This window comes from Aquarana catesbeiana, linkage group LG13 (genome assembly GCF_042186555.1).
Source record: "Aquarana catesbeiana isolate 2022-GZ linkage group LG13, ASM4218655v1, whole genome shotgun sequence".
Taxonomy (NCBI): Eukaryota; Metazoa; Chordata; class Amphibia; order Anura; family Ranidae; genus Aquarana; species Aquarana catesbeiana.
Window position 1 is genome coordinate 101,120,665 of NC_133336.1, and position 16,968 is coordinate 101,137,632.

At 41.8% G+C, this 16,968-nt stretch overlaps 1 protein-coding gene across 7 annotated transcripts in view; it reads right to left on the reverse strand.

Moving 5' to 3' along the window:
• Positions 1 to 16,968, reverse strand: part of RYR3 (ryanodine receptor 3) — a 1,082,755-nt gene that overhangs the window by 386,185 nt on the left and 679,602 nt on the right. For all 7 annotated transcript variants that reach the window (XM_073608696.1, XM_073608694.1, XM_073608691.1 and 4 more), the window contains 2 exons: positions 13,150 to 13,212; positions 11,384 to 11,459 (listed from right to left, as the gene is read on the reverse strand). In XM_073608696.1, the coding sequence (XP_073464797.1) occupies positions 11,384 to 11,459; positions 13,150 to 13,212 (139 nt within the window). The remainder of the gene's footprint in view (positions 1 to 11,383; positions 11,460 to 13,149; positions 13,213 to 16,968) is intronic.

The window sequence follows — 16,968 nt, forward strand, 5'->3', positions numbered from 1 at the left end:
TTTCATCCCTGGTGATGCTCTGCCAGGCCTCTACTGCAACTGTCTTCAGTTCCTGCTTGTTCTTGGGGCATTTTCCCTTCAGTTTTGTCTTCAGCAAGTGAAATGCATGCTCAATCGGATTCAGGTCAAGTGATTGACATGGCCATTGCATAATATTCCACTTCTTTCCCTTAAAAAACTCTTTGGTTGCTTTCGCAGTATGCTTCGGGTCATTGTCCATCTGCACTGTGAAGCACCATCCAATGAGTTCTGAAGCATTTTGCTGAATATAAGCAGATAATATTGCTCCGAAACACTTCAGAATTCATCCTGCTGCTTTTGTCAGCAGTCACATCATCAATAAATACAAGAGAACCAGTTCCATTGGCAGCCATACATGCCCACGCCATGACACTACCACCACCATGCTTCACTGATGAGGTGGTATGCTTTGAATCATGAGCAGTTCTTTTCCTTCTCCATACTCTTCTCTTCCCATCACTCTGGTACAAGTTGATCTTGGTCTCATCTGTCCATAGGATGTTGTTCCAGAACTGTGAAGGTTTTTTTAGATGTTTGGCAAACTCTAATCTGGCCTTCATGTTTTTGAGGCTCACCAATGGTTTACATCTTGTGGTGAACCCTCTTTATTCACTCTGGTGAAGTCTTATCTTGATTGTTGACTTTAACACACATACACTTACCTCCTGGAGAGTGTTCTTGATCCGGCCAACTGTTGTGAAGGTTGTTTTCTTCACCAGGGAAAGAATTCTTCGGTCATCCACCACAGTTGTTTTCCATGGTCTTCCGGGTCTTTTGGTGTTGCTGAGCTCACTGGTGCATTCTTTCTTTTTAAGGATGTTCCAAACAGTTGATTTGGCCACACCTAATGTTTTTTCTATCTCTCTGATGGGTTTGTTTTGTTTTTTCAGCCTAATGATGGCTTGCTTCACTGATAGTGACAGCTCTTTGGATCTCATATTGAGAGTTGACAGCAACAGATTCCAAATGCAAATAGCACACTTAAAATGAACTCTGGACCTTTTATCTGCTCCTTGTAAATGGGATAATGAGGGAATAACATACACCTGGCCATGGAATAGCTGAGCAGCCAATTGTCCCATTACTTTTGGTCCCTTAAAAAAGTGGGAGGCACATATACAAACTGTTGTAATTCCTACACAGTTCACCTGATTTGGATGTAAATACCCTCAAAGTAAAGCTGAAAGTCTACAGTTAAAGCACGTCTTGTTCATTTCATTTCAAATCCATTGTGGTGGTGTATAGAGCCAAAAATATTACAATTGTGTTGATGTACCAATATTTATGGACCTGACTGTAATGTAATAGAAGTTATTAAGAATTACCTCATTAAGAATAACCTTCTTGTTCCCCTTCAATCTGGATTTCGCCCTCAACACTCCACAGAAACTGCCTTTTAAAACTCACAAATGACCTACTAACTGCAAAAACCAACGGACACTATTCTGTACTCCTACTTCTGGACCTTTCAGTTGCCTTTGACAAGGTTGACCACCCCCTCCTCCTCAAAAAACTTTACTCCCTCGGTCTTCGTGACTGTGCTCTTCTGTGGCTCTCAACCTACCTATCCCAATGCACCTTCAGTGTCACTTACAACTCTACTTCCTCCACTCCTCTTCCCTTCTCCGTCGGGGTCCCCCAAGGTTCTGTTCTTGGACCTCTTTTATTTTCAATATACACCTCTTCCCTGGGTCAGCTGATAGCCTCTCACGGCTTTCAATATCATTTCTACACTGACGACACACAAATCTATCTCTCCACCCCTCAACTCACTTAATCAGTCTCCTCACCATTCAGTAACTTACTAACAGACATATCTGTATAGATGTCACACCACTTCCTCAAACTCAACTTGTTCAAAACCGAGCTTATAATATTTCCTCCCCCACGTGCCTCTTCCCTTGACTTATCTGTCAAGAGCAATGGCACAATCATCCACCCATCCCCACATGTCAGCGTGCTAGGTGTTATCTTGGACTCTGAACTCTCCTTTCGGCCCCACATCCAATCACTCTCCAAAGCTTGCCACCTCAACCTCCGCAACATCTCTAAACTACGTCCCTTTCTAACCAATGAAACCACAAAGCTCCTGATTCACTCCCTGGTTATCTCTCGCCTTGACTACTGCAGCTCCCTCCTCATTGGCTTACCTTTACATAGACTATCACCCCTTTAGTCAATCATGAATGCTGCTGCCAGACTCATCCACCTTACAAACCGCTCAGTGTCTGCTACCCCTCTCGGCCAATCCCTCCACTGGCTGCCAGTCGCCCAACGAATTAAATTCAAAATACTAATAATAAGTTACAAAGCCATCCACAACTCTGCCCCCAGCTACATCACTAGCCTAGTCTCAAAATACCAACCTAATCGCCCTCTTCGTTCCTCCCAAGACCTCCTGTTCTCTAGCTCCCTCATCACCCCCCTCCCATATCCACCTCCAGGACTTCTCCCGAGCCTCGCCCATCCTCTGGAATTCCCTACCCCAATATGTCAGACTGTCTCCAAACTTATCCACTTTTAGGCGATCCCTGAAAACTTTCCTCTTCAGAGAAGCCTATCCTGCCTCCATCTAACAACTGCACTATTTTCTCCATTAGCTCATCCCCCACAGCTATTACCCTTTGTATAACTTGACCCTCCCTCCTAGACTGTAAGCTTTAACGAGCAGGGCTCTCTGATTCCTACTGTATTGAATTGTATTGTAATTGTACTGCCTGCCCTAATGTTGTAAAGTGCTGCATAAACTGTCTGCGCTATATAAATCCTGTATAATAATAATAATAATAGGAATCCAAGAGAGAGATTAGTGGAAAACATCCTTCCGTATCAGGTTTGGGCACTTCAGATATTACCAGTAATTTATTGGATGTCTTCATGATTGTGTACTTAGACAATCATGGAGAACACTAGAACCACACACAGAAGATGTCAGGCCTTCTCCGTACTCTCCGCTTGTACGCTAAGCCTGAAATGTGTGCGTACAAAAGAATGACCATTTAATTTTTGAGGCTAAATGTCTCCCACAAGGGTATCACCATGGACCCTAAAATGGTCTGTTCAGTCCCAGAGAGGCTTGCTTCTACCCCTTTCACCAAAAAGAAGAGGATACAACACTATGTGGGATTTTCAAACTCTTAATACAAGTTAGATTGGAACTTGTCCACTATTGTCACTTTTCTATCCCAGCTTACCAACTTGCATACCTCCTTTTTTTGCCATCTGAAGTGCAGTCCACTTTCTAGAAAAACCCGGACCCTCCAATATTCTTTGTCCTGGAAGTTGACATATTAGAAACCAGAATAGGATCTATTCTGGTCCAATATTCTGGCCCTAAGGTCCTCTTGCACCATGTTGCCTTCTTCTTCTTTTGAGAGATGAGTCTGGCAGATAGTAATTAGGACATCAGCAACAGGGAGCTCCATACAAAAGGGGAAGCTCTGCTTATCTACCTCCTACCCCCCCTCCACTGTCACATTTGACACCCTTGAAGGGGGGGGTGGTACCTGGTTTTGACAGGTACCCACACCCACTTCCAGTTCACTTCACCATGGCGAAGGATTGTAGAACATTTGTTTTGTCCTGTTCATCCTGTGGTTTTGCTTATTCCAACAGACCCTTAAAGCATGTTTGCAATGGACTTCATTGTTGAACGTCCACTATCTTAAAGGTAAAATTCTGTTTTATGATGATAGACTGGCTCGAGCTTCACCTCATTCACTAAGCTCTGGGAAAAATTACCCTGCAAAGTGCAACTGCCCTTGCAACATCTACTTACCTTTAGTAATTAAAACACATTGCGTCCAGTGAATGAATCTAATTTATCTTAAGATTCTGGCAGGAAATGTGCAAAAAAGCTGAAGATTCATTGCTTCTTGTCTTGTACTACTATACGAAAACTAATAGGCAGACTGAAATGACAAATCAAACTCTGGAACAGTATATCAGATGTTTTGCCTCTACTACACAGGACAATTGGGCCTCGTTGCTCACAATAGCTGAACTCTGAGTATAACAATGCCTGACAACTTCTTAATTCCCATTTTTTACCAACGATTCGTTTCATCCAGCTGCTCTTTATGTTACTAATGTTCAAGACCATCTCTGTCTATTTTAGTTCTTGTGGACAATATTAAATAATTTGAGGTTAAGGCAATTGTGAATTCCAGATGAGTCACTGGCCACCTTAAGTACCAGACTAAGTGGAAGCAGTTTGGCACTGAAAAAAAAACTTGAGCGCGATCAAGCCAAATCCATGCGTTTAGGCTGATCAGTACTTTTTACCATTAGGTTAATCAGAGCTTTTACTCATGCAAAAAAAACCCAAAACACCCCTAGAGGCAGCTCCATGGGTGGAGGGGGTGTTGTAGTACTTAGAGAATCCCTGCTGGGTCTATTATGATTTCCAGGATTCCTAAGACCTCCAGTACCCACAAAATCCCTGCTGGGTCTTCTAGGATATCCAAGATTCCCAGGGCTTCCAGTTTTCCTGGGATCTCTGCCAGATCTTCCAGGATTTCCAAGATTCCTAGGACCTCTAATACCTCCTGGACTTCCTGAGTTCCTCAAAACTACTGTGGTCCTGTCCTCTGACCAGAGGAATATTTAGGCACCAACCTGAAGTGCTATGTCTTATCGCCAGCTACCCCAGAGATAAGGTGGCATAATATTTGTCTGTTAGTTGCCTGTTTGTTGCTAACCTGGACTGACCTGACTCTTCTCTCTCGCCTACCTTGACCCTTGTGTGGACCTGACTACTCTCTTGCCTGCCTCAGCTCCTGCCTGGACCTGACTAATCTCTTATCTGCTGCCTGCCTCAACCCCTGCTTGGAAATGACTCCCTACTCACCTGTAAATATCTCTGCCTGACCTGACCACTCTCTTTTCTACAACATAGTGAACAGTCTCTCTCCTTCCTGGCACTGACCAATCAGAAGTGTGCTGATCTGTCCCAAAAGTCCAAGAAAATGAAGACAGAGAACAGCAGAGATTTTAAATCCCCAGACCACCACACAGGCTAAGTGGGCACTGACAGCACATCACCCACAGGAGGTAATTACAGCGGTGACCTCTCAGGTAAAGAGGGTGTAGGGTGTTAATTTACTTTTTCAGAAAAAAGTTGAACTAAGACTTTATGGGCTCATTTACACTTGCTTCGACTTCAGCACACATTAAAATGCCTACTTTTTTATGTGTTTTTGATGATTCTGTGGTGCTTCTGAGATGCTTTGGTGATACTTCAGTGTTGCTTTGATGATGCTTCGGTGATGCTTTTTTGAAGCTTTCCTGAAGCTTGGCAGATGCCTTGTGTGTGTTGATATCTCAAACCTGAAATACCTCCAAAACAAAGCAAAGCTGAAGTTGAATAAAAGTCTTTCAAAAGCTGCAGGTGCTGTAAGCGAGCTTTGTCACAGACTTCTATGGAGTCTTCGACGACGCTTTGAAGCACCATGAAAGCAACATAGGGTATAATTTTCAAAGCGAGGTAAAGCAATGCAAAGCAGACATGTGTGAACAGAATTGTAAGCTAACCATTTTATTTAGTGACAGGGGCATTGCTTAGCATTCAAAGTGCTTTAAAAAGTGTGTCCAATACAAGCCCTAAGGTCTAGTTTACACTTGGTTCAAAACATGGCTTTGGACACGCTTTGTTAAAGCTCTCTGAACATCAGTCAAAGCTCCTATCACTAAATAAAATGGTAGCATACAGTCCTGTCTACACCTTGCTTTTGCTTGTTGCTTCGATGAGGCTTTGGTGGGGCGTCGATGAGGCTTTGGTGGAGCTTCAATGAGGCTGTGGTGGAGCTTCAATGGGGCTTCGATGAGCCTTTGGTGGGGCTTTGGTGGGGCTTCGGTGAGGCTTCGATGAGGCTTCTGTGGGGATTCAGTGGGGCTTCAAGTGAGCTTTGCTATAGACTTCTATGGAGGTTTTGAAGAAGCTTTGAAGCACCACTAAAGCTACATGGGGTATAATTTTTGAAGCAAACCAGAAGCAAAGCAAAGCAAAAGCAAGGTGTAAACAGGACTGTAAGTTAACTATTTTATTTAGTGACAGGAGCTCAGTTCAGAGAGCTTTAACAAAGCTGTCCAAAGCCTCATTTTGAACCAAGTGTAAACTAGCCGTTAATGTGTGTTGAAGCTGAAGCAAGAGTAAATGAGGCCTAAGTAACGATTCTAAGCTTATGTGAAAAGCTGTCCACCAGCTGACCAGTACATTTAATTATATCAAATAATGATTATTTGAAGAAACCAGTTAACTGATGAAAAAAGCCCATTAAAGCTATCAGTCTTCTAGGATCTGGAGGTAAGTTTGTTCATCTGTGACTGAAATAAACTTCTTTATGGCAACCCTATTTCCAAGGATTCATTTAGGAATGAGCATATAGCATGAGCAATAGGAAGTAACAAGCTTGACATTAGGTCTGTTAAACAGGCAAACTTTCATACATGGTTCCGTAAACTGTATGTAAACCCTAATGTTGCATACACATGAGCGGAATGTCCGACAGAAAAAGTCAGACGGAAGCTTTTCATCGTATATTCGATCGTGTGTATGCCTCATTGGACTTTTTTTTTTTAGAAAATTCTGACGGACCTAGAAATAGATCATGTTCTAAATATTTCCGACGGAACCAATTCCTATCGGGAAAACCACTCGTCTGTATGCTGTTCCGACAGACCAAAAACGACGCATGCTCTGAAGCAAGTACGAGACGGAAGCTATTGGCTACTGGCTATTGAACTTCCTTTTTCTAGTCCCGTCGTACGTGTTGTACGTCACCGAGTTCTTGACGGTCGGACTTTGGTCGGACTTTGGTTTGACTGTGTGTAGGCAAGACCGCTTGAATGGAATTCCGTTGGAGATACCTTCGGAGTTTATTCCGACGGCAAAACCGGTCGTGTGTACAGGGCATAACACTTAATTTATATTATTTGCTACCTTTTGGTCTGTAATGGCACTGTCATGCAAAGCTATTATGATAGCCTATAAAATCCCTCCCATTTCCAGCAATCCTCAGTTTTTTAGCAAGCAATCAGAGGAAAATACCAGAACAGAGGGGAGAGTGGCTTCAATCCTGTACTGTGCTTCTCAATTCCAGTCCTTAAGTACCCCCAACAGGTCATTTTTTCAGGCTTTTGATTATTTTGCACAGGTGATTTGATCAGTTTAACTGCCTTAGTAATTACCACAGTTTTTTATGTGAAAGAAATCCTGAAAACATGACCTGTTGGGGGTACTTGAGGACTGGAGTTGAGAAACATTTCTGTACTCCAAGAAAAGCATTTTACAGGTAAACCAAAAATACCTATTTCTTAATTGCACAGTATAGCCTAGGATACAGGCTTGTTTACATCTTGATCGTGAGACATCTATAAGCAATACAACTGAGGGGTGGGCAACATAGCAAAGAATGCCCACAGGACTAAACAGGTTCCCACCTCAAAAAGCAGCTTCAAGCTCCTTACAGCCAAAGCCAGTGTCTGCAGAAGCCTGAACATCCACCTGATAAAACTTTACTAACATAAGAATAGAAGACAAGGCGGTAGCTTTGCAAATCTGAGAACCAGATACCTGATTCTGAAAAACCAGAGGCACTGACTGATCGAATCAAGTGAGCAATAACAAGGAAACACAGGGAGATTTACTAAAACTGGCGCACACAGAATCTGGTGCAGCTGTGCATAGCAGCCAATCATCTTCTAATGTCAGCTTGTTCAATTAAGCTTTGACAATAAAACCTAGAAGCTGATTACTATGCACAGCTGTACCAGATTCTGTGTGCACCAGTTTTAGTAAATCTCCCGTAAAATGTCCTAGCCTTTAAGGCATGAGCCTTAGTGATAACCTGCCTTATTCAAATAGAGATGATGGAACTAGAAGAAGGACAGTCCTTGTGAGAGCCTGCAGGCAGAACGAAGAAAGACATAGGATTAATTAGAGGACTTGGCTTTTGAAGAGGAGGTCTGGGAGGGACAAACTTTTCCGAAATTTGGAAGTGGCAGACTTTGCCGTGGACACCTTAGCTTTCTTCTTACTGAGTAAAAGCGTACTCTTTCAACGATGACTTTCACGATAGAGGTGTTTAATGACCCACCGAAAAGCCCTTCTTCCTCAAACAGAATTGTTTCTAGACGTTTCCGCAGACCAATTTCACAAAGGATTCTGAGCATCTGTACTGACATGAGAACTAGGTGAGATCTGTAAACAATGAAACCATGAAGCAAAACAGAGGACGCACCGGCCTAGTGCATGATCCAGAAAACATAACTTTATTTAATGTAAAGTTGATAAGCATTATACTCACAAAATGACAAATGCAGCAAAACTCATCAAATAGAAACAGCACCATTCAGTCCAAAATACATCATAACACATGACAGGACAATTGGAGATTCTACTGGTTAAAGCGTTTCGAGGACTTGTTAGAATTTGAAGCAGGGAGTTCGCCATAAATGCAGTCATGTAGGGATCCTGGGAGAAGCTCCAATTTTTGCAGTCTGTTATTTAATTAATTAATTTTCTATTTTTATTCCCTGACCATATATTTATTTTTATTTTTTTATTTACATATTTATTTATATTATTTACAATATTCATATATTTATATCTACTTTTAGCTTGTCATTCTTTCATCATCATTTTTTATTTATTTATTTTTCAAAAATTATTTTCTCCATTATTCTTTACCATTTTTAAATTGTATTTCTTATACACATAGTTTTCTGTCCCATTTTCTGCCCCATTTCCTATTTTCTGCCCCATTTCCTGTTTTCACAGTTTTCTGTCCCATTTCCTGTCTTCCTTAGTTCCTCCCCTTCCCCTCTTCATTAGCCTGTGTCTCCATTAATGTTTTTGGTTCCGCCCCTCGGTCCGCCTATATTAAACCCCTCCATGTATTGTGTATCCATGGTTGAAAAAGGAATGCGACTATTCCATCCATCTATAGCTAGCAATTTCAGAAACGCGTTGCATGTTGATGACGTCACGGCTCGGCGCCGGCCTGTGTCTGCTTTCCAAGCCTCGTTTCCATCTCACGTACACGGCCGTGTCTCTTCCCTCACCACACAGGAACAGTACGATCGCTGGAGATACAGCGCAGCCCTGCCATCCAGCCAGACGTCCCTCTCCTCCTTTCCACAGATATTCATGCTATTATTGGACTGATTCCTTCCTTTTCCACTGGACTACTGATACCATCCTCCAGGGACATTGCATTACACCTATGTGTTTATGTGCTCAGTCATCTGCACCCCTGCTTGCCTGGATTGGATTGTGCTCCAGCTACACTGATACAGCTTCTACCTGCAGCCCTGTGTTTTTCAGCCCTCCAGCCTTCACCACGCTCCTGTACATGCCTTCTCCTACTTTCATGTGAGTGGATATTTTATTTAAAATAAAGTGTTTATGATAATTTCTCAGAGGCGCCCCTATTCCTTGTCTTTTTTTAGCTATTGGAACTCGCTTTTGGTTTCTTGGTGGCTGCCCTGACTGAGACTGTGGTTTTATATTACCAGTGTACACATCTGTACACCCACATTCCTGGACTATTAGGTACTATATTGTAAGGTATCTGCATATTGCGCCTTGTTACTTGTTTAGTACAATTTTTGCAGCAGTGAGTGTTCTGTCAGGATTGTTCCAGGTTTGCGCATCATGCTTTTTGCCCATACTGGCAGGGATTGGCAAACAGCCACAGACACCACCAACAGCTGCATGGTGGAGCTCAACAGACCAAAGGGGGCTTTATGGAGAGCCTCAAACCTTTTGTCACTAGATCTTTGAAGACTGGGACATCCTTGACAGGTGCCAAAAGGGATTTGTTAAGGCAGGAAATATCTAGATCCAACAAAGGCACTTTCCACTTTTCCAATGTGCAATCCTCCTAGGATGTGTATATATTACAATGTATCTAGTCTTGGCCAGTTCTTGTACAGTGAAGGCTGTGTGGAGATGTGGGCCACAAACCAGAGCAGGAATACTGCTGCAGCTGTAGTATGCTGATATGCAGTAGAGCAATGTGCTGAAGAAAGCGCCTGATGGGTTGTATGCCCCCTGCAGGGGGCAGGGCTATGCACATAGGACATGCCATTGTGCACCCAAATGTATTGCAGGGCTTACACCATATCATCCATTCTATGCATAAAGTTGCTCATGCTTTCACATGGCTGCTATAAATCATTTAACATGGCACACACGAGGCAATGACCAGAACAAACTATTTAAAAATGTTGCAGCAGCTCTTGCCCAGTATCCAGGAACTATCCCCAGGCAGGGAAGGAGCTGGGTGTGAGAGAAGTTGTGGGGGGGACCCACAGTAGAAGGGACCAAGATCCAGGTCCTGGAACTACCAGGATTCAGACTGTCACTGCCCTGGACCTGCAGAGCACTCTACAGCTAACTGCACCACACTGCACTACTGTACCAAGGGTGAGCACCATACTGTGCTAAAAGGCAACATAACAGGCTGGCCCTACGACTTCCATGCTGTGGGAGCTCTGTACTATTCAGTGAGGTGCTACCAAGTGTTGACCAATCCAGAAGCTGCAATCATATTGCCTCAGTGCCTTCAATGCAGCCAGTTGAAGAAATTGCTTTTCTGTGTGAAGATCTAATGAACTTCTTCAATCCTCCAGTACATTTGAAAATATAAGCCAGAAACCTGCTCTCAGTAAAGAGGTCATCCATCAGCTAAGGACACTAGCAAAAAAACTGAGGATTGCTGGGTGTGGAAGGGTTTATATGGGCTGTCATAACAGCTTTATTTGCCAGTGTCCTCACCTGAAGGTGGCAGCATATAACCCATGGTCATGACTTAAAGGAACCCGGGCCCTGTACTGTCTGGTTAGGAAAATACCTGTTGATCATGCCAGAAATCCAGAACTGTCCTGTGTTGTCACAAGGAGTTCACTTGGTGCTCTTAGTTCTAATTTTGGACTACAGCATATTTAGGATCTATATTGTAGAGATGAGGCGATTGGAAGAGTTTAGGTAGTTTAGCAAAAGACAACTAATTAGGACTGCCGCTGTTACTCAGTACACAAAATGCTGTGTATTGTCAGCCCACAAAAAAACATAGGAGCATTTCTGGCAAATCAGCAGGTATGTTTCTTTCTACGTGCATGGTCTTTAAAGGGGTAAAACAAGAGTATGTATTGCAGAGATGTATTGCAAAGATGTTTATCAAATGTTTTTTGTTTGCCCTGACATACATTTTAATGTTGAGAAACAATTGCAGCAAGTAGCCAACAGAAAACCTTTTGCTATATTCCAAAAAAAGTCTGGAATAGTAAGTGATATTAAAGACTTGAGACACATGCAAATAGGAAAAAGTTTTTTTTTTTTAATGCACTGTTCTCTCACCTTTAGTCTCCAAATCCATCTTCTTCTTTTTTGCCCATATATTGTGGTAATTTTCTGCCATTACTTCAACCATTCCCTGTACAAAACCACAATTAGAACTTGAGCTATTAACAGAAAGATCTTTTTAATCTCTATCAACACAGTTGTTTTCAAATATAGACTAGATATACACACTTCTATCTCAAAGATGTGGGACATACACGCTATAAACAATTTACATGGATCTGTGACTGATAAAAAGTATCACAGAAGGTTTTGATCTAAAGAGCTTTGACACTGTAAAACTAGTTAGCAGTATTATTTATTGTATATTAGGCCCATAGTTTTCATCTCAAATGTGAATATATGTGTGATTTTTTTTAGGACTTTTTTTGCCCATAATGCTTGTTTTCTTAATTTTTTTTATTGTGATGTCCAAATGTTATTCCAGCAAAGGATTGTCTCTTAATCATGATATTCAGAAAATACTTATTATTCCATGTACCTATTCTTTATTTCTTATGTTTTGTTATGTTTTATCCATAGAAATACTATTCTTGGTGCATATTTGCTTTAGAAAAAATCTGTAATCTGTATAGAGAACAACTAAGCCTGTGCAGTACTCTAAAAAATTTACCTTTTTTTAATGTCAGTGATGTTTGAGGGTGCCTAGGCACTCCTGTGCCTGAACAGAAACTGATATTGTGAACAGACCTCAAAGCCCACACCCTAGAAGGTTAACTAACAAGAAAACTATATTCCATATCCAGAGCCCAAAGTAGAAAAATTCTAGAAACCACTACTGTAGTAGATATTTTTACAGTAGTGGCACTCCTCTGCATATAGTGTTTAAGCTGCTTATCTGCAATGTACGATCTAAAGCCAGCCATAGACAGATCCAGCAGAACCTGCTGAATTTCGATCGATGTATGGGCTGGATGGATGTACTGAAATCGATCCATCAATCAAGTTCAGTACAACCAGCCTATCTGATCTTTTTCATACGATCACTGTCTGTGGCTATAGTCACAATCAGTAATCATTGTATTCTGATGCTGGGGAAACCTCCAGAGGCGTTATGCTGGCTGGTCAGCAGTTTTTTGTTGCTAATTCTCCTGTAGGTGGCAGTATAACCATACATCTCAGAATTCCTTCTGACCGTGCCCCTTAAAGCGGATCTTCAGTCATTTTTTCAGCTTTGCATCTATTAAATCTTCTGCCCTTGTTGTTATAACTTTGGGTAGTAAAACATTTTTTTGCTGCTAGGAAATACCTTATACAGCCCACTACCTGTTTCTTGGCTGGTCATTAGCCTAGGCTTATGACATCATGCACAGCTCTCTCTCTCTCTCTCTCTCTCTCTCTCTCTCTCTCTCTCGTGAGCGTTTGCCAGGAAGGAAGGGGGGATGAGTCATAAGAGGGCCAATGAAAGCGGAAGAGCTGGAGGTGTGACTCTGTGTGTCTGTGTAAATCCAGGAAGTGAACAGGCAGCAGCTTCAGCTGCCCACAGTTAAAATGGCTGCAATCAGACTGAGTGGAGGGAGATTTCTGCAGTATATTTGGCAAGTACAGAATCAGAGTATATATAAAATAATATGCAAAGTGGTTGGAGGGAAGCTTCGGAATGGCAAAGATGTTTTTATTACAAATTATGTAAGCAGACCGCAGTTCCTTTTTAATGAAGGATAAAAAAATTTCAGGAATGTGCTATTTGGTTCTCCTAGATGTGTTATATGATTGTTCTCTGGAACAATTTATTGTTAACTTTCAGATAAGAAAATGCATACCTGGAGCTCCCTGGAGAGGACAACATTGCTCAGATCAATCGGGACAGGTGTGTAGCCATTGCCCTATAAAATAAAGTACATACATCTTAAGTAAAATGCATAATAAATCATTATATTTATATTGCATTCCTTAAACTCCACTTCCCTAGTCTCTGTCTATTGATTCTGTACCTCTAGGAATATTTATAATAAGGTCAAACTGTGCTTCTGCTTGCTGAATAAGGCTTAAAGCCAAGGGAAGAATGCAGTAATTACTTTTGTTTATTTAAAAAAAATAGGAATTTTGATCTATCTGTAAATTTCAGAACTTGGAGTACAGTACAGGACACACATATTGGTAATTGACCATGGGTTATACTCCTCTAACTTGCGGTGACTGGACACTTGCAAAAGCTTTGCTTTGTTCGCACCCAGTATATCCATAGAACAAGTCCACTGTATGAAATGCACTGCAAACAATCAGGAGGTCACACAGAAAAGAGGGAATAACCTGTGCCCTGTACTGTACTAGAAGGTATAGAATTTACAAGTGCGTCAAAATTCCTATTATCTTTATCGTGCAGTTCAGAATACAGGCATCAAATCAAAACTAAACCATAAATGTGATACTAAATAGAAAGTGCACTGTGCAATAATCATAAATCATCAGCGGCGATCGCGGAAGTTTTTCTGACATGCCTGATTGCAACCATGTATCTTGTGAGTAGCGCTGTGATGCGCAAGTGATCTCTTTTCTCTGCAATACTTCACTATATTGCTTTTTCCTTGTCTTTTTGAGTTTGATTCGATGGTCCACACCTCTAAGCATATAACCTATCTGCTACGATTTTAAGCCATTGTATTGCATTTACATCAGAGGCATCATACTGCAGTACTTCAGGAGACTGACTGTCAGCATAGGTTGAAGAGATGCTTTCTTTCAGTGAGGCCGCCACCAAGAGCCTTGTACAGCAATTCAGCTGATGGCATTTATCTGGGACTATTCATTGCTATTATATTATTAATTCACTATTTTTTTAGCACATAATTACTATTGTCTATACATTTGGGATTAATCACTGTCATTTCAAGAGTAATTGTTTTGTGTTAGCACTAATTTTATATTTATATCTACATATTATTTATTTAGCACTTTATTTATAGTACGTATGGATTTATGATTATTGCACAGTGCACTTTCTATTTAGTATCACATTTATGGTCTAGTTTTGATTTTATTTTTGCCAGCGCTGTATGTGTTTGTTTTATATCATCCAAGTATTAGTACTTTTCTTAAAGCAGCGGTAATACATTCACGTATTTGTTTTGATTAGTCACGAGCGCTGCATTGATATTATTTTTTTTAGAATACAGGAATCGATACACAGACCATGGAACGTCCCCAGGCAATAAATCGAGGGGGTGGGCAACAAACCAGCTAAAAAAAACAGAAAAAGGCTCTCAGGAAAACACACGAAGTGTCAACTAACCCAAACAGTTAACAGAGACCTTACAGCCAAAGCAAGTGACATCAAAGGTTCAAACAGCCATCTGGCAAAAAGGTTTGGGAGAAAAGGTGAACAAAGAACTGGGTGGTGGCTCTGCACAAGTGAGAAGAATAGAAGCTAGACACTGTATAGGCCCAAGAACCTGACCTTAATAGTAGAATACGTACAGGCAGGGAAGGAGGAACTCTTACCTGAGGGCAGAGCCCAATAAAAAAAAAGACAACTGCCCAGATAGATGGAAGAAAGGGGGAAGAATGCCAAGAAGTGAAGAATAGAAGGGTCAGGCCCCAAGCAAAGATGTGGCGAACAGCTGTAGATGCAATGCCTGAATCCATCTCCTGAGGGGAGCAAAAATGTTATGTCATACTGTACACATACAGTAGGCGTTTACCAGAGTTTAGGAGCTGCTGTGGTTATGGGAGTTTCAGCCTCCCTTAACCTCCCTCTCTTGAATGCAGAAGAATTGCATTCAGGATAGGAACATTGTGACCGCCGGCCAAGGGAAAACGCAAACCGCGGCAAACCCGCTGTTTGCGTTTTCCCATGGCCGACAGTCAAATTAGGCATGGTGTACATGAAGCCTAAGAATGTCACAGTCCACATTGGGTACAACCACTTCTTGCGAAATTATATGCCAACAGCAAACAAGGCGTCATTAGGGGGTGAATAACGTGGCTAATCATCGTATAAAGACGTACTTGCCTGATCTAGGGTGGGAGAAGGCTTTGTACAAAAGGCCCTCTTTTTCTGTGCTTTTAGGAAAATGGGGGGCCTGTGCAGCACTGGATGCATCTATTCAGAGACGAGTATGCACGGCCTTGATTAATGAGTCCACAGTATATAGCCTATGCTGAGAAGCTAAAAAAGTAATTTCTTAATTATGGTGGTGCAAAATCTTGAGCCGCCTTCACTAAAATGTCAATGCCCACATTGTTTTCTGTTATTATAAGTGCACTAGGCAAATATGATTATGGCTCATGAACATAGTCAGGAGGAGAGGCAGAAGTGAACAGCTCATAGTCCCCACCATTTTCAGAAGTGGAAATAGTCTCTCAAATAGATAAGACGCAGTGGCAAAGAATTCTGCTTTACTCAGACAAGCGACATGGTGCACAGCTGTAAAGGAGCCTGAATCAGGCTGAAATGTGATAGACCTTGCTCTAGAACAGGGGGAACTGCTATCAACCTAAGAGGAACTTGAGTTTCCTCAAGGCCTGCAGTGGACTTGCCGCTGTCTGTCCCCTGTGCTCCCAGTCCCAAGCGGCTGTAATCCACCACTGATAAGCAAGAGTCTTCCCTTGCAAGGGACTCACGAAATGGACCTATGGACCTGGATTGAGGGGACTCAGTGCTTCCGGTATGATGGAATCACAACAACCCAGGTGCAAACTGAGTTTCAATGTCTGTGTCTCTGGGGTAAACAGGTGGGACAACAAAACAATCATTTTTCATTGTTGAAAGAAAATGGCAGTGTGAAATGCTCAGATAGGACTCTTATAAGCACTATGTTTCCAGCCAGAGTGGAACTTCCGATAGCGAGGTTTAAAAAGACAACCACAAATAAATAGGTAAATGCTATATAAACATTACTTAAGAGTCTGAATAGTAAGACCATAAAAGTTAGGGAGGAACACTAGGAGTGTAGATTTCCCACCATAACCTGTGCCTTGTAAAGTGCCTCTGTGCATGCCACTGCGGTGTGTCTTGTAGGCTAAAGATGTAGTGTATACTACAGATCCATCAAGACATGCAGAGCCAGGAACTGGTAGGTATAAAGGTACAGGGAAAATCTGTTTTAACTTGTCCATGTTGTTGGTCCTGTTCAGGGTCCAGATTTCACCTGTCATGATGGGCATACCCCCAAAAATTGTCTTCAGGCTCTGGGTGCCATAGAAATGGAGCAAGACCCTGAACCTGTATAACACACTATGGTTAAATACACTTGTTGCACCACATGCCAAGGTGAGTGTCAACTACAAGGTCCAGGGGTCAAAGTAAACATTACAGGCTGGCCCTTTTACTATGTGGTCTGGGTATAGTTTCCAAGGTATGCTCAAAGATAACTGAGCCATAAACTGCTAGTGAGCCATGAATGCAAGGAGTAGTAAGATCTTGATAGAAGAAGGTAAAATAAATCTGGTGAAAAATAGGAAGTTCTTTTTCAAGAGTAGAAGGCATGGATCTCACAGAATGGGAAGTGTTATATGGATACATTGGCTAACCTAGAGAAGCTTTTGCCAGCGTCCAATCACCTAAAGATCACAGAAAATAACCCCTGGGCTATAAATCGATTCATGTGTCCTGTACTGTACAATAAAGATAATACAGCTGA